Below are 19,264 nucleotides of genomic sequence, written 5' to 3'. Positions count from 1 at the left end.
AGAGTAACTGTTCAATGAACAGGGGTCTTCATTTTGGAGTAAGAGAAATGTTTTGAAATGGGAGGCGGTGGCTGCACACTGCTTTAAAGGTATTAAATGCCAGTGAATCACTCACTTTATATGTGTTTGTTTGTTTGTTTTTGAGACAGAGTTTCCTCCATGTTTCTGCCCTCAAATCTGCACACCCAGGAGGGGTATATGATCAAAGTACTTCATGTGCATATATGAGATTGAAATAATGAAACTATTGAAAATTGTTTAAGGGGGAGGGATAAGAGTAATGGTGTGAATTTGATTGAGATACCTATTATGCACGTACGGAAACATCACAATGAAACCCCTTTGTTCAGTTAGCATACGCTAATAATGAGAGAAAGAGAGAGACAAGAGAGAGAGAGACAGAGAGAGAATGTAGAATGTAGATTTTTAAAAATCTGCAATGCTTCTGCTGGGATTACAGAAATGCTCTACCACACCCAGCTTCTGAAGCATTTACTTTAAAATGAATGCTTTTATGTAAATTTCACTTCAGTTTTTTAAAATCTATTGGTAGGGGATTTATGGAATTATCAGAAAAGTGCCACAAAAATATATGGCACCTTCTGTTCCAGCTGAGACCATCATATAACAGCCTTGGGTCCATCCCAGTGAGGAGTCTCTTTAAGACAACATAAGCCAGACCTGTCAAAAGTACTGATTTCAAAACAGATCCTGGAGAAAAAAACAGAAATCACCCTGAATATAGAAAAAAAGAACAGAAACAGCTGAAATTTTTGCTTGCTTATGCATGCCCATCACTGCTTTCATCAGTTATTTTTTTATTATTCTATCATCAGATGTTTCCAAAGTCCTGAAAAACATCTGAATTGTAAGAATACGTTTTTACCCTTAGAACTAAGTATATTGGTGCACCTGAAAGTGGAGTGATTTAAAATGGAAATAACTGAAAGATGGGCTTTGTAAGCCCTTGACACAGAGCTCATATATAAAATGTTATCTTTCTTTATAGAGCACACACCACTGACTTTGCCACATTTCCCAATTTAATGTAGAGATGAGATTAATGTCACCATGCATTTTGCAATTTTAATGTATCTCACATGGATATGCCATTTCCAGATGGGGTGAGTGCTCCTGGCCCCAGCTGAACAAAGGATGTTTTTATTACATTATCACAACACGCTGCATCTTTAAAGGAAGAAGAGGATGATTGCTATGCAGCACAAAGGTCTCTCTTCCTCTGCGTAGCTCCTGGAAGATGATTTGATTGTTGCATGTCTTATGGTGAAATTTCATAAGCGTACTAGGCAGAGGTGGAAACTAGCTAAGATTTATAAATCCTTCCTTACAACCCTTGAAAAGAGAGAGAGAGAGAGAAAGAGAGAGAGAATAAATTAAAGTGAGTCACGGATTTTTTACATTTTTATTAGCATTAATTGTCCCTGCAGATTCTTAAAGGTTTATGCTTCTGCAATGCCTCAGTGGTTCTCAGCCTACAAAGGAAAATAAATGAAGATTGATCTTGGAGGGCTCTCCAGGCCCCTGATTCACCTCTGCACATGCCATATGGCTATGCCCTCCTTTGATGAAGCAGGTGTTTGCTGGTCAGTGTCTGCAACATTTCATTCCAGCTCTATCACAGGCACTTAAGGGTTATTGAATGCTTAGCAGAGTGTACTAAAATCATTTGTGTAAGGGCTAGAATTTTGGGACACAATCAGTAGCAGGTCAAATGGACTGCTAAGTATTGCACAGGACAAAAGCATCTTTCATTACAAGTGGGGATTTTTGTGTTTTTTTTGTTTGTTTGTTTTGTTTTGTTTGTTTTTTGTTTGGTTTTTAAAGAAACTGGGTCTGTTCTGCACAGACTGGCCCCAAACTCCCAGGTTCTAGCAATTCTTCTGCCTCAGCTTCCGAAGTTACTGGGATTGTAGGTACATGGCACCAGATGTGCTTATTAATACAAATTTAACTCACTCAGATTTGTCTGCTATGTAGAATTAATAAAGGAGAGGTATAATGTTCATCTTTGGTTTCCTGGCAGAAGGATTCCTACATGACATAAAGAATTTCTGATGTCCTTTGTTGTTATTGTTGTTGTTGTTGTTTCGTGGCACTGGGGTTTGAACTCAGGACCTCATGCTCACTAGACAGGTGCTCCATCACTTGAGCCACTCCACCAGTCCCCAATGTCCTTTAAAGTTAAACAATCTTCAATCTTATGTTTGACTTTCGCTCAATGAAAAGAGCTCTCCTGGCCACTGAAACCCTTTGTCTGTGCTGGGTTCTAAAGTCAATTAGAAGCAGGAAAGACAAGATTAGGATTAGGGTGAAAGCAGAATTCAGGTCCAACAACAAAGCCTGAGATGGTCGTCCCTGATCTGTAGTCACCTCTTTCCTGCTTATTGATAAAGGAAGGTAAAGTGACAATGAAAACACAGATGGTTCAACACGAATCTCATGATGTTCACAGATCCCTTTATTCATTAGAAAGAAAGAACTCAAGCAATAGAGTGCCTGCCTAGCAAATCCAAGGCAAGATGAAGGAGGACGGGGAGGGAAAAAAGGAAGAAGAGAAGAAGGAGGAGGAAGAGGGAAGGGAAGGAAGGAGAACTAGCGCACTGGGTGTGCTGGTGCACATCAAAAATTCCAGCAGGAAGCTGAGGTGGGATAGCAAGTTCCAGACTGGCCAGGACTACATAGAAAGACCCTGTCAAAAAAGGAAAGGGAAAGGAAAAAGAAAGGGGGAGGGAGGAAGGAAGAAAGAAACACAGGAGGGAGAGGAACTGATACCTGAAGTAACCTGAGAAATGAGTAAATAAAGACTATATTTGAGCTTGATGGACTAAGTCAGGTAGTGCTTTTCATATTCTCTTGATTGTCATGACAGCCCTTTGAATTAGGTACCATTGCCCCCTTTGACAGTAAAGAAAAACTGAAGTTTCAAGAAATTGCATAACATGTCCAAGATCACATAGTTTGCAAGCAGCAAAGCTGGCTTTAAAAGCTGTGCGGTGTGGCTTCAGAATTTACGTCCCTAGCCATTATGCAAATGTTGCCTTCATGTCTTTTCTGGGAAAAAATATGTTCCTAGCACCCTTTGCCTTCTTCATCTTCTAATTTAAAATAGTATACAGCTAGTTTTTCCATTGGGAAAATGTTTTCTCAGAAACATTAGAAGAAAGAAAATCTTTTCTCATTTCAATGAAAATAATTTTCCAATATGAACCCTTGGAAGACTGCAGACACCATCAGAAGAAAATCAAAATGTAGCAGAGATAAAAAGCCATAGTATCCATTCCAAGTACTAAGCAGGCTTTCAGGAGATCAATATAGCATTTCATTTGTGAGAAGACTATTAATCTCTGTAGGTAATAAAATTTAGATTTCACTAGTTTTGAAGAGAGGCCAATAATCAAATTTATGTGTACAACAGCACATTGAAAGAGCATAAAAAATAGGACTTACTCATAAGTCATGGGCTACTAGAGAAACAAAGGCGAGCATTTAGAATCAGCATCTGCTTGAATCTTCCCTACCACCAGTGACTGTTGGGATAACAAAATGCAGCATAGTGACTGAGACTATTAGAATTTTAAGGAAAAAAACCAAAAAACAAAAATTTCAGCAATTAATCACACATACATCTGATAAGCAATTATGACCTGGTGACCCTATGAGAACATTCATCTTGGAGTATACATTTAGGACAAGCTGACTAGGACAAATAAATGGGTCCTACAACATTACTTTCAGGAATTCTAAACCATGTCACTGTAGGATAGGGGTGAAGAACATGCAAGGTCCACGTTAGCTTGGAGCCCAGAGAAGTAGTCATCAGAGACAAGACAGGAATGTATTTGTTTCAATCAGGAAAAAAGGGCAATGCATGGCAGGTGTAGTGGCTCACACCTGTAATCCCTGCTGCTCAGAAGGCAGAGATGAGGAGGATTGCAGTTAGAAGCCAACCTGGGCAAAAAGTTAGGGAAGACCCCCCCATCTCAACCAATAAAACTGGGCATAAGTGGTGCACACCTGTTATCTCAGCTATGTGGGAGGCCTAAATAGGAAGACTGCAGTCCAGGCCAGCCAGGCAAAAAATGCAACATCCTGTCTCAAAAATAATAGGCAAAAGGGTTGGAGGTGTGGCTTGGGTGGTAGATCACCTGCCTAACAAGTGCAAAGCCCTGAGTTCAAAACCCCAGTATGACCAAAGAGTGAAAATAAAGAAGGCAATGCAGTGGAAATAGAAGGGAAGCTCAGTGAAGCCCAAGCTCGGAGGACATGCTGCAACCTATGTGAGAGAAAACAGGGTGACATTTAAAGGAAGAACTGAGGAACTTGCTGAGCGCATTCTGCCAAACACCAACTGCACAAACATCCCTATCACCTCACTTAGGGCTTAGGCAAAGCAAAGGGACCTGCCAGCTGTCCCAGTCTTCAGCCATTGAAGCCAGGTTCTTGAGTCTATATCATATGATCTTACTTGAAAACAACTGTGTAGATTTCAGATTTAAATTTTGTTTCCGTTTATGCTCCTAGTAAAAATTCCTTTGGAAAAAGACTTCCATCTTCTCTCAGCTAAACTAAATGCCTGCCGCTGGTGGTGATGCAATGCTAACCCTTGTCCATCCAGGCCCTGTGGACTTTCAGCAGAGGTGAAGTAGGTTTAGGTAGTGTGGAACCTGAGTGAGTCAACAGGGAACTTGTTCATTCTTGCTTGGACTTCCCCCATTTGCCTTTGACCTTCTGGTTATTTGAAGACTGCTACAGCGTATTGCTTCCTCACGTCCAACTAACTTCTCCAAGTTAACCAAAGCAGTTGTTCAACCTTGATCTTGTTTGACGTGTAGGTCTCCACCTCACCCTGCTGCCCTCTCCTGGAAACCCTTCTATCTATCAGCACTTTTGAGGTATGCTACCCTGAACTGAACATCAGATGCACTAGAGATTAGAATATTAATTCCTTGATCTGAAACTGTATTTCTGTTGATGTAGTCCAAGAACTCACTGGTTTTGGAAGTGGTTATGATTTGTAAACCAGCAGTAGATATAACCATGGAGGTCAAGTTCAGGAAAAAGAAAGAGAACAGAGGTCTTTGTGTTTTGTTTTGTTTTTTTCCTGTATTGGGGTCTTTGTGATTTTTTTTAGAGTACTTGCCAGTATCTCCCTTTTACTAGATTCTTAAAACATGTTGTTATCCATAAGCTATGAGTTCCTTGGCAAAAGACTAGTCTCCTAAATCTTGTCCAAACAATGTCTAACAAGTGATATTTTTCACTTCTTCCTTGCATAAGTATTTATCAAATAATTAGCTTTACTATTCTACTTTAAATAATTTTCCCACGTTAGTATAAATCATGGTGGGAAGAGTTACTTGAGAAAAACTCAGAGTAGTTGAAGTCTACAATTGATCCTCCTTGTGGACAAACTCGTCCTTAAAACAGTTGGTTAAATTATCTTTGATGTTTGAAAACATCTGGGCATAAAACTAATGATCTTTTTTCCCCATGAGGGGATTTCTTATGCTGCCCAGGCTGGTTTTGAACTCACCATCTTCCTGTCTCAGCCTCCCAAGTAGCTGGGATTACAGGCACACAGCTTCAAGACAACAATTTTTTTTTATTGTTTTATTATTCATATGTGCATGCAAGGCTTGGGTCATTTCAAGATAACAATTTTTAAACACTAATACTATCTCTGGTTTTGCTCTGGTCAACTTTTTTATTATAAATGGGCATTCTAAGTAGCTACTAAAGGCCAAGCTATTTATAAATCATAAGCTAGATCGTCTTGCATTTCTTTCTTTTCCTTCCTTTCTCTCTCTCTTTTCTCGAGATGGGTCTCGGGGTCTCATACTCCTGGGATCAAGTGACCCCCTACCTCAGCCTCCTGAGTAGCTGTGCACCACCAAGGCAGGCTGTATCTCTATTTCTAAATCTGGATTTATGACTTAAGATATTGTACATAAACAGTTAACTCAGCAAGCTTTGACTGTCTTTGTATACCTGAGATCTCAGACCACACCAGATAGCCTGTGCTGATACTATGATTTATGGTGAATGCCTCTTTTGGTATACCTAGGCCCTGTACCATGCTTTCTATCAGTTTGACTTCTTGGCAGGTTCTGGGGTCTAATAACTAATCAATCACATAGGCACCAGATGCCTACTTGACTGACTCCCAATAAAAACCATGGACACTAAGCCTTGGCCATACGTCCCTGGTTGGCAACACTTCACTAGTCACACTTCATTGCTAAGAGAACTAAGCCTATCCATGCAACTCTACTGGAAGAAGACAACTAGAGACTTGTGCCTGGTTTTCCTAGATTCCATCTTACTGCTTACCTCCCTTTGCTGATTGTAATCTGTATTATCTTGAAGTAATAAACAATAACCATGAGTATACCAGCAGCTTTTCTGGGTCCTGTGAATCCTTCCAGTGAACCATTAAATCCAAAGGTAGCCTTGGGGACCCCAATATAGATAGTTAACATGAGATAAAAATTAAAATAGTAAGTAAATAACTATTTACTTACTATAGTAACTAACTATAGTTACTACTCTGTCCATTGTGAAACAACAGTATTAAGCTCAATCAGTGAAGACAAAGATGTTTATTGGATATCTATTTCATGGCAATTTCAGAGACACCTGTCTCTTAAAAAGTTTTGGTCATTTAAAAAAAATCCACAGTAAACACATCTCAAAATAGGCTAAAATAAATTTTTATTAAATGTTAGAAGAGATTTATACACAATTCACAAAATCTTTACAAAACAATTGCCAATCTGTGTCCAATTTTCTAAGTTTTCTATACAGATTTGGAAATTTTGCTGTGAAATATAATCTACAAAATACTTCTTTTAGAAAGCATCAGGATGCTAATTTTAGGCAAAATAATGTTTAAAACTGAAGTCTTTGCATGAAACTGAGCTCCTAAACAAAGTTATTCTTTATCCCAGTGACAAAGTAATGGGAAAAATAAACATTAAATCAGTAAAGCTTATTTACTGAGAAACAATAAGTAAGTGTTCTGTAAACTTCTGAAATTCACCTGAAATTTTTAATTACTTCCAGAAGCAGTGCCAATACAAAGTATCAACAACCACAGCATGGGAATCTTGCAGGATACCCCTACATCAGTGGCACTGATAACAACCAATTATGCAAAAAAAAATTTTAAATATCATCACAAAGAAGCACCTCTTATTGTAAGAAATGTTAAGATGTCTTATTACACTGAAGGCTTATGGCAAAGGTCATAAACCCTACAGGAGACAGTCTCTTCACACAAAAGAATAATTCATTCATTTAGGAACAAAACATTCTTTAGTAGTGTTGCTGATATTAAAAAAAAAAAGATACAAGTTCAAAATATGATGGCAACATACCAAAGTAGTCAATAGTTTGGGTCTTTGAGAGTACACATGATGGTTTAACAAAGACTGGCTTTGAATCTCTGGTTCAAAAGTATCTTCATGTTTCCAAAAGGAAAACCAGTCCAGATGATTCCATCCAGACAACAGAAGCCCAACCACCAACTTGAAAGGGATCTGGCTCAACAAAGGAGAGAAAACAGTAAACAGTTTACCTCAAAGGTGGGAAGCAAAAATCAACTTCAAAGTATTTGGAATCATAAGGAATTTTAAAGTTAAATGTTTTGGATTTTTCCCCTGAGCTCTGAATCCTTTTTACACACAGTCTCTAGTGAAACAGATGCATTCCATGTCCCAGGCTGTACCTATAAACACTACGATTCCTGGTGCTGAAAACAGGCCAGTTATGTCTTGAACGGCACATGTTTTGTGGAAATCTTTGGTGAGATGCAGTCTTGCAGAAGCTTCCTTTCTTTGTTTCCCTCCTTGTGGCACCCCAGCATCTTCAAGTTATTTTCAGAGGAGAAACCACAAGACCATAATGAAGGACAAGCAGGCCATCCTGAAAATGGAGGAAAGAAGGACTGTTTTGTAGTTCTTTGAAAATTAGCAACATAAATAAATCAAAGCTGGCTTATTTTTCATAACCCAACATTAATACGAAATTCTTTGATTTAAAGAAAACAAGGAATCCAAATAAATACAGCTGTCAATTTACTTACCTCATCAAACACTGCATGTCAATGTGTCTTATCTTTCCTTTTTTTTTTTTTGGTGACATGGGGTCTTGCTATTTTGCACAGACTGGTCTAGAATTCCTGGACTCAAGCGATCTTTCTGCCTCACCCTTCCAACCAGCTGGGACTACAGATGTGCCACCAGGCCAGGCTCAATTTGTCTTTTAACTGACTGTCAGGAGCCAATTCTGTGATTGTTATGTAACAATAGTTAACCAGGAGTGTTTATGACTACATGATTCTCCAGAAAGAACTAAAAGAATAAGCCAGGCATGATGACACATGCCTCTAATCCCACCAGTCAGGAGGTTGAGGGAGGAGGATCATGAGTTCAAAGCAGCCTGAACTGTAAAGGGAGACCCTGTCTCAAAACAAACAAAACAATTTATAAAAAAACAAAAACAAGAACTAAAGAGATAGGGCTTTCCTCCTTCACAGACTACCTAAGCATTGGGTTTGCCTAAAAAAAGATTCAACTATCATAAAGCATCATGGAACTGTTTAAGAATAAGAAATGAAATGTTCACTTCCATATAAATGCAGCTTACTACTATTGTAAGTGATAAAACTCTGAAACTCTCACCTATTTAAGGGAAATCTAAAATATATCGTCTATCTTACTTCTTTCTTGAAGATTGTTCTCAGGAGTTGCTGGTCAACCTAACCTTATACTAAATATTCCAGAAGCTGTGTTTACAAGTCTTTTTTATCATCTTTTTGGTGGGTTTCTGTCTCCTTTCTTGGTATCAGGCCTTTTTTTCTTTTGGTGGAAATGGGGTTTGAACTAAGGGCCTTGCATTTGCAAAGCAGGTAACTGTACCACCTGAGCCACACGGTTACTTTGGAGATGGGATCTTGAGAACTATTTGCCCAGGCTGGCCTTGAACTTTGATTCTCCAAATCTCAGCTTCTGAAGTAGCTAGGATTAACACTGGCTCCTGGCTCAAGTCTTAACTCTACCCCTCAATATGTAATGTACTTTCATAAGGTACTATTTCTACCTTCCTATGCACTGGAAAAATAGTTTAAAAAAAAAATAAAGACTCAAGGGGAAATGAGCCAAAGACCTGCCCTGAGTAATGCAGACAGTGGCACACATGCCTTGCACTGTCAGTCTGCTCTCATTATGTCTCCTGACCTTTTTCTTCTTTGTGAAGCTTTTCTGTGGCTTTCCTTCCTTATTTCTCATCTGCTACTCAACTCACTGCACAATCTGGCCTCTGTTCCTGGCAACTCCAGCCAAAACACACCAGAATTCCAAAAGAGAGTTCACAAATTCAAATGCTCACAAGGACCAAGAAAGTAACAAAAATAAATACATATGTTAGGCAGGTGAGTCAACAGCAATTGACAAAGGCCAGAAGCAAATCAAAGAGCAGAAGCCTATCTGAAAGAAATTAAACTCAAAAAACACGTAAAACACAAAGTAAAATAAAGCATTACCCCATACCATGCTTGGCTCATGGCCCAGCAGATCTGTTCTAGCCTAATTAGCATTATTAAAGTAAATGAATTCATACAACCCAAGTAGAAAGAATCAATTAACAGATTTCCATGCATACAAATTATATTTTGCATAATGTTAATTTTTATATATAGTTACAATTCAGAAATGAAAAGCATCATTTTATAAAATATATTGATATGCAGATATAAAACTGAAATTGTATCTTACAAGTTGTTTGAAGGCCTCAAAATGTATGTATAAATTCTTTAATGCATGTATAAATTCACACTTTATGAAATAATTGCTTATAACTCAAATTTATATTTAGATGTCTATGTTTACACTCTATAAATAAGATACATAAATATTGCCTGTTTATATTTCCTATTTAGATGTCTGTCCATGGTCTTACTTTGACTATATACCATGCTTTGTCCCCAAAAGTTCCTGTGCTGGAAGCTTGGTTTCCAACTCAAAGTGATGAGATGGTGGAACTTAATGGAAAATAATTAGATCATAGGGCTCTACCATCAAGAATGAATTAGTGTGCCTTAAGAGAATGGGTCAGGTCTCCAGGGACTGGATTAATTCCCTGAAGAATGGGCTGTTAGCTTGGGGTGTAGCTTAGGGGTAGAGAGGTTACCTAGCATGCCCAAAGCCCTGGGTTCAATCCCCAGCACTGCTCCCCCCATCCTCTCCCCAAAAAAGGATTGCTATGAAGCAAGTTCAGTTGTCTCTGCTTGCTGTCTTTGACACATGCCCCTTCTACAAGCTGCTGGTTCCCTTTTGACTTCTCAGCCAGTGGGCCCTGGCCAAGACACCAGCACTATGCTGTTCAGACCTTCCAGCTACCAGTCATGTGCCAAGTAAACCTCTTACAGTTACTGATCCTCAAGATATTTTGTTATAGCAACACAAACAGACGAAGACACTATCCAACCAAAGTTTTCTATGACGTAAGTCAGATTATGGCATTCATTTTGTCTCAAAACTCTCCAATTGGGCTGGTGGAGCAGCTCACGTGGTAGAGCGCCTGCCTAGCAAGCATGAGGCCCTGAGTTCAAACTCCAGTGCCACACACACACACACACACACAAAAGCTATCAATCAGTAGTTTCACAGCATACTAAATTAAACCCCAAAGCTTTTGCCATGACCACCAAGGTTCTACATGATCTTATTTTCTGACTCCTCTCCCCACTCACTGCATCCTAGCTCTCCCTTTCACCAGAGATAAGTCACTCATGAAGCTGCAAAATCCCATGACTTATACTGTCGATGAAGACTGATCATGTTACAGGCTCTTTAGGCTTCTAGTCCCGCTCATCTCTGAATCTCATGTGTCTAGAATAGTACTCTAAATAATTTTTAAAATCGTGTTTTCTACCCACCCATTGACCCCTCAACTCACACATTTTTAATTAAGCTTATTATTATTTTTGTTAGCACAAAGGAGTTTCATTACGATGTCCCCGTACATGCATACACTGTGTACACTGCACCCCAATCAAAATTTCTAGTCAACTTTTTTTTTTGGTGGTACTAGGGATTGAGCCATGCCCCCAGTCCTCTTTTATTTATTTATTCAGGCAGCATGGGGTTTGAACTCAGGGCCTCACACTTGCTAGACAGGCGCTCTACCACTTGAGCACTCCACCAGGCCCAGTCCTCTTGTTTGTATTTTGTTTTTGAGATAGGGTCTCACTAACTGCTGGAGCTGTCTTCAAATTTGCAATCTTCCTGCCTCTACCTCCCAAGTAGCTAAGATTATAGGAATGTATCACTATGCCCAGCTGACAATAATTATTTTTTAAGATTTCTAAAGTTTGACCTTATAAAATTTTCAAGAAACATTATGCTTATAACCTAAATATAATTTACTTAACTAGGAAAAATTTTGCTTTTATATTTTATGAAGATGCTTTTGACTTTGTTAATAAAATGTAGACTACCAGTAAGGTCATCTATTTCTGAAAACTGTGTAACAATAACCAAATAACCATTTCCACACAAAAAAAAAGGTATTTGGATACCCTCAATTAAGAGCCTGAGCTTTAGGGTAGGGATATAGTTCAGCACACAAGAGTCTGGGCTCAGTCCTGGGGTCAGAGGTGAGGGGTGAGGGGCATGGGGTGGGGAGGACTGACTTTTAGTTCAAATTTTTCAACAGTGAATTCTGATCCTACCACTAACCAGCCAAATGATGCCAGGAAAATTACTTAACCTCTCTACACCTATCTCTTTGTCTGTAAGATCCACTGATGAATATTAGAATTACCACAGGTTGAGAAATGGGACATTTGTGTAGTTTCAAAGTATTTTCCCCCAAGATATTTATTTATACCTACAAAGAAAAGAATCCACTCATATCAAGAAATATTGACTTCATATACTTCCTGATATGATATACTGAGAAAGGCACATGATTTCTCAATCTAGCCATGACAAATCCAAACCAAGAGAGGACAGTCTAGTAAACTGACTAGTATTCTTTAACAACATGGAAGCCTGGAGCTGGGAGTGTAGCTCAGTGGCACACCTTAACATGTGCAAGATCCTTGACTCAATCTCCAGCACCAGAAACAAACAAAAAGCAACAAATCATGACAGACAAGGGACTGGGGAACTGGGAAAAAGGCAGACAAGAAATCAAAAGGCAATGTGAAATCCTGAATGTGGATCCTGAGACAGAAAACACAAGGATGTTAATGGGAAAATTCAAATGTTTGCAGTTTAAAATATTGTAGCACTGTTAATTTCTTAGTTTTGATAATTATACTGTGGTTATACAAGATATTAATATTAAAGAATGTTGGGTGCTACCAACATAGGAACTCAGTATATTTTTGTAAACTTCTGTAAGTTTCAAATTATTTCAAAATAAAAAGGTTTTTAAAAGAGCATAATTGCTCTTCTCCCTTAAAGTTGTGAGACTTATACAAGGCAACACATTGAGCTTCTGCACCTCTTATTAGTACATAACACACAGTAAAGGCTCAAGAAATGTTTATTATCTTGTCTTGCTCCCAGCTCTAAGCAATTTCATATCGTATATGCTATTCGTCAATGAACCAGTCAGGCTGATCAATGGATTTTTCCCCATAGCTTGAAGATTCTTTTCAGTAAGTCTTAACATGCTACCACTAAGCCTGTATTTTCACTGTATTGTAACTTACACCTCATGTTTCTACGAGTCCTTTTTGAAAACAGGAAAATTACTTCTTAATAGAAAAGCCAGCTACATTTACAAAGAAATAGAAAGATGGCTAAGTCTTCTCCTTTCTTTTTGAATCACAAATACTAGTTAATAATAATGGCCATCTTAAAGAAAAATGAGAGAGCTGGGCATAGTGGTACACTTCTATAATCCCAGCACTGGGGAGGCTAATGCAGAAGGACTGGGAGTTCAAGGCCACCTGCACTGCATAGCAAGACTACATCCCCTCCCACCAAAACAAACAAAAAACCACTGAGGGCCTTTAATCATTTCACTTCCATTACCTTTGCTACTCTGCCAAACTATTATCATAATAACATAAGAATACCTATAACTGAAGGATAATTGTAATTTGTACCCTTACCAGATCAAATTGTCTAATGATGCATTTTTTTCTTAGAATGTATGCCCATCTTGTAACTTAGTAGCCTTCAAAACTCTACCAAAGTACAGGACAGGTAAAAGATCAAGGCCTCTGGACCTGAGCTGCCTGGGGTTTGAGCCTGGTTTACTTATCAACTCACTGTGGGAGATAATGTGTCCTTTCAATACCTTAATTGCCTTGACTTTAAGATGAGGGACAAAAGACTATTGACCCCATACATTAACTATGAGGAATAAATGAGCTAATCCAGATCTTTTTTTTTTTAACTCAGGGCCTCATGCTTAGGAGGCAAGTGCTCTAGCACTTGAGCCACTCCACTAACCCTAGTCCAGATAATTTTTGTGGAGTATTTATGAAAACTTCACAGATAACATGGAACTAAAAAATAACTTGTATACTTAACAGAGAAAAACTGAAACCATTCCCTCTAAACTCAGGAACCAGACAAGGATGCCCACTATCTCCACTCCTTTTCAACATAGTACTGGAATTCCTAGCCAGAGCAATTAGGCAAGAAGAAGGAATAAAAGGAATACAAATAGGTAAAGAAACTGTCAAAATATCCCTATTTGCAGAAGACATGATCCTATACCTTAAAGACCCTAAAAACTCTACTCAGAAGCTTCTAGACATCATCAATAGCTATAGCAAGGTAGCAGGATATAAAAATCAACATAGAAAAATCATTAGCACTTCTATACACTAACAATGAGCAAACTGAAAAAGAATGTATGAAAAAAATTCCATTTACAATAGCCTCAAACAAAATCAAATACCTAGGTGTAAACCTAACAAAGGATGTGAACGACCTCTACAAGGAAAACTATATACTTCTGAAGAAAGAGACTGAGGAAGACTATAGAAAGTGGAGAGATCTCCCATGCTCATGGATTGGTAGAATCAACATAGTAAAAATGTCGATACTCCCAAGAGTAATCTACATGTTTAATGCAATTCCCATAAAAATTCCAATGACATTCATTAAAGAGATTGAAAAATCTACCGTGAAATTTATATGGAAACACAAGAGGCCACGAATAGCCAAGGCAATACTCAGTCAAAAGAACAATGCTGGAGGTATCACAATACCTGACTTCAAACTATATTACAAAGCAATAACAATAAAAACAGCATGGTACTGGCACAAAAACAGACATGAAGACCAGTGGAACAGAATAGAGGACCCAGATATGAAGCCACACAACTATAAGCAACTTATCTTTGACAAAGGAGCTAAAAATATACGATGGAGAAATAGCAGCCTCTTCAACAAAAACTGCTGGGAAAACTGGTTAGCAGTCTGCAAAAAACTGAAACTAGATCCATGTATATCACCCTATACCAAGATTAACTCAAAAGGATCAAGGAACTTAATATCAGACCACAAACTCTAAAGTTGATACAGGAAAGAGTAGGAAATACTCTGGAGTTAGTAGGTATAGGTAAGAACTTTCTCAACGAAACCCCAGCAGCACAGCAACTAAGAGACAGCATAGATAAATGGGAACTCTTCAAACTAAAAAGCTTCTGTTCATCAAAAGAAATGGTCTCTAAACTGAAGAGAACACCCACAGAGTGGGAGAAAATATTTGCCAGCTATACATCAGACAAAGGACTGATAACCAGAATATATAGGGAACTTAAAAAACTAAATTCTCCCAAAACTAATGAACCAATAAAGAAATGGGCAAGTGAACTAAACAGAACTTTCTCAAAAGAAGAAATTCAAATGGCCAGAAAACACATGAAAAAATGCTCACCATCTCTAGCAATAAAGGAAATGCAAATTAAAACCACACTAAGATTCCACCTCACCCCTGTTAGAATAGCCATCATCAGCAACACCACCAACAACGGGTGTTGGTGAGGATGTGGGGAAAAAGGAACCCTCTTACACTGTTGGTGGGAATGTAAACTAGTACAACCACTCTGGAAAAAAATTTGGAGGCTACTTAAAAAGCTAAACATTGATCTACCATTTGATCCAGCAATACCATTCTTGGAGATATACCCAAAAGATTGTGACACAGGTTACTCCAGAGGCACCTGCACACCCATGTTTACTGTGGCCCTATTCACAATAGCCAAGTTATGGAAACAGCCAAGATGCCCCACCACTGACGAATGGATTAAGAAAATGTGGTATCTATACACAATGGAATTTTATGCAGCCATGAAGAAGAACGAAATGTTATCATTCGCTGGTAAATGGATGGAATTGGAGAACATCATTATGAGTGAGGTTAGCCTGGCCCAAAAGACCAAAAATCGTATGTTCTCCCTCATATGTGGACATTAGATCAAGGGCAAACACAACAAGGGGATTGGACTTTGAGCACATGATAAAAGCTTTAGCATACAAGGGAGGGGTGAGGATAGGTAAGACACCTAAAAAATTAGCTAGCATTTGTTGCCCTTAACACAGAGAAACTAAAGCAGATACCTTAAAAGCAACTGAGGCCAATAGGCGAAGGGGACCAGGAACTAGAGAAAAGGTGAGATCAAAAAGAATTAACCTAGAAGGTAACACATACGCACAGGAAATTGATGTGAGTCAACTCCCTGTATAGCTATCCTTATCTCAACCAGCAAAAACCCTTGTTCCTTCCTATTATTGCTTATACTCTCTCTACAACAAAATTAGAAATAAGGGCAAAATAGTTTCTGCTGGGTATTGAGGGGATGGGGGGGAGAAGGAGGGGGCGGAATGGGTGGTAAGGGAGGGGGTGGGGGTGGGGGTGAAATGACCCAAGCCTTGTATGCACATATGAATAATAAAAGAAAAAAAAGAAAGAAAAAAAATTAAAAAAAAAACAAAAAAAACCAAAAAAAAAAACCCCAAAAAATTTGTATGCTAAGAACAAGCCTAATAAAGTGTGAGACCTACCTGCATTGCTGTATCACCTATTGCACGTCGGATTTCCCGCAGGGTCTGGTACCGCTCTAGCAGGTGGTCACCACAGATGATATCTACCTATGGAAAAGTAGAACATATCAGACTACTTTCCTATTTCAAAACACCAGTCAAACAAATGAAGGGGACAATCAATATAATTCCTTCCAGGTTACACTTTACTTTAGATTGATTAAACATTCTCATGAGATGTTTTAGAAACATTTTACGAAGAAAATGATGTAGGAGGAGGAGTAGTGGAAGATATAACAGGACAACAGCATAGTAGAATATTCAAGACAATTCCTTGAATCTCTGAGAAGTTAAGTCATATTCAATTACCGGGCTTCTTTTCAATCTTGACTTTTTAAAATATTTTTTAAAAATTTTATTCACTAGTAAGCCAGGTTCAGAAAGACAAAGGCCACATGTTTTCTCTCATATGTGAAAGATAGATCCAAAGATAAACATATACACAGAAAACAAATGTGATTATATACACATTTATATACAAAACATGTTTGTAATAGTGGAACTACTCTATGGCACTTGGGAGAGGAGGGAAGGAATGTATTTCAACAATATCAAAATGCATTACATCTGTGCAGGTAGAGGATATAATGACATGTATTGAAAGCTGTTGAATAATGGGGGTGGGAGGGAAGAGGTAAGGAAGAGTAATGGAAGGGGTTGAACTGACCAAAATATATTCACAGCAGGGATACATCAAGAAATCCCTTTGAACACTGACTCTGGAATTAATAGTGAAAGACAAGACTATAAAATGTGTACAGTGCAGGGAGAGTACTTGTGGGAGGAGGAGGATGAATGAAGAAGATGATGGTGAGAGAATATACGAATAGAACAATTGAAACCTCTTGCAATTGCTTTAAGTGGGATAGGGAAGGGATTGAGGCAGGGAGATGGTAGGGGAGACCTAACCAATATACAATGTAAGGCTATCTGGAATTGTCACAATGAATCCCCCCTATACAATGAATATATCCTAATAAAAATAAAAGAAAAAAACAAAACACTGTAACAAATTAAAAAAAAAAAACAGGATGCATAATAACAAAAAATTTCAGAAACATAAAACTGGTTGGGTGCCAGTGGCTCACACCTCTAATTCTAGCTATTTGGGAGGCTGAGATCAGTAGGATCACATCTTGAAGACAGCCCAAATAAACAGTTTGTGGGACCCTAATAAACAGAACAAAATGACCGGAGTTGTGGCTCAAGTGGTAGCAAGCACAGAATCCTGAATTCAAACTCCAGTCCCACCAAAAAACCCCATAAAACTGTAGGAGGTAAACAGTAACTTCCTTCCACATTTTAATCCCAACCCTTAGCACTTGGTCAGACACTGTTTGAGGGGTATGAACCTAGATGCTATATGCATATATGGGTATTTTGACTATTCACTTTTGTTCTTACATAAATGGAATCATGCCATACATATCATTTTATAAATTCTTTTTCACCACCACCCTCAAATTTAATAAGCTATGCATATTTTTTGGAGTATATATATAATAGTTGTGTAGTGTTTCACTGTGTGAATATATCAAAATTTATGTATCCATTCCTGATAGACATTTAAATTGCTTCCAACTTTATATACTGTATTTTAAAAGGTATTGCATCATAAAAAAATTTTTTTTGGAGACAGGGTCTCACTGTGTAGCCCAGACTGGTTTGGAGCTTGGGACCTTCCCGCCTTAGCCTTCTGAGTGCTGGGGTTACAGGCAGGAGCCTGGCCTAAGCATAAATACTTAATAAGTCTATTTAAGCAGAAGCCATTCTTTGTTTTATAGGTTCCCAAGAAAACCCACAGTTTAATTCCCTAGGTGGATTCAGTATTCAGTAACCGTGGCTATGATTTGTTACAGTGGCACAGCAAGCACATATAGGCAGAAGGAGAGTGGGAGTCCAGAAAAATCCATGTGCTGACCTCCTAAGCTCTCCCCTCCCAGTCTAGGGGGAGACACAGCCAGGGCACACCACTCTGTAGCATCAAAAAAGCAACCAACATGCCATGTCTCTGCCCAGGAAGCCTGTCTGAGGTTCAGAATTCAGGCTTTTTCTTGAGGGTTGGTCATGTTAGCATTCTTTGCCTAGAGCTACCAAGTTTCACACTCCCAGAAGCATCAGCCTCAGAGCCACTAGGTTAACTCTTTTCTGCACAATTGCTCTGGAATATAGTATCAAGTCTCAGAAGTGATGACAGTATTTTTTTGTTTTGTTTGTTTTCAACAGTTCTGGGGTTTGAAAGGGTCTTGTACTTGCTAAGAAAGCCCTGAACTACCTGAGCCACAAGTTCCAGGCCAGTCTGGCCTACATAATGAGAGGAAGGGAGGGAGAAAGAGAGGGAGGGAGGGAGGCCAGACTTTAAGTGGGATAGGGAAGGGATTGAGGCGGGGAGATCGTAGGGGAGACCTAACCACCTACAAAGGTAATAGACAGATCATTTCCAGTTTTCAGCTGCCATGAGGTATGTCAGGATCAGTTAGAGAAGAATCATCTCATTAGATTTAATACATATATTTTAGAACCAGAAGATACTGGTACTAAAAACACTAGCACAATTTCACGGTTTAAAATACCTACTGGTTTAGCCAACAGCAAACTGTGTATTTTATTTTATTATTTTTATTTTTGGGGGGCAGCACTGGGGCTTGAACTTAAGGGCTCACGCTTGCCAGGCAGGTGCTCTACCACTTGAGCCATCCCACCAGCCCAAACTGTGTCTTTTAGATACAAATTATCTTGTGAAATTTTACACATATAAAGAGTAACAGAATTCCTTTCAAATTTGACTAATGAAAAAGCAAAGATACATAAATGTGCACTTTCACTGGACCCACATAACTAGAATTGTGAGTATATTCTAGTTTAATGTTCAACAATACATAAGGTTCAAGGTTTCCACCTTACAACAAGAAAATATTATATAGCTAGAAGGTATTTTTCAATCCTTAAAAATTCCTAATAGGGTCTACATTAGACAGGTATTTCACTGTTCCAAGTGTTTTGAGCTTGCTTGATGTACTTGGCAAGAACGTCCTCTGAAGAAAAGGGATGGTAAATAATCTTTTGCTGGCTACCAATTGCAGAAGAGATGGAATTGAGGCCCTGGAAGACTTTAATATTTCTTGCAGCCTCAGCTTTTCTCTGACACCAAGAGACAGCAATCAATGGCA

At 38.6% G+C, this 19,264-nt stretch overlaps 1 protein-coding gene across 2 annotated transcripts in view; it reads right to left on the bottom strand.

Annotated features, from left to right (window-relative positions):
• Window positions 1-6,723: 6,723 nt before the first annotated feature.
• Window positions 6,724-19,264, bottom strand: part of Pcgf6 (polycomb group ring finger 6) — a 28,573-nt gene continuing 16,032 nt past the window's right edge. For both annotated transcript variants that reach the window (XM_074078389.1, XM_020180780.2), the window contains 2 exons: window positions 16,056-16,142; window positions 6,724-7,944 (listed from right to left, as the gene is read on the bottom strand). In XM_074078389.1, the coding sequence (XP_073934490.1) occupies window positions 7,888-7,944; window positions 16,056-16,142 (144 nt within the window). In that variant the 3' untranslated portion in view covers window positions 6,724-7,887. The remainder of the gene's footprint in view (window positions 7,945-16,055; window positions 16,143-19,264) is intronic.

Source organism: Castor canadensis, chromosome 7 (genome assembly GCF_047511655.1).
Source record: "Castor canadensis chromosome 7, mCasCan1.hap1v2, whole genome shotgun sequence".
Classification (NCBI taxonomy): domain Eukaryota; kingdom Metazoa; phylum Chordata; class Mammalia; order Rodentia; family Castoridae; genus Castor; species Castor canadensis.
Note: the sequence above shows the minus strand (reverse complement) of the source record. Positions and strands in the feature narration are given on the sequence as shown.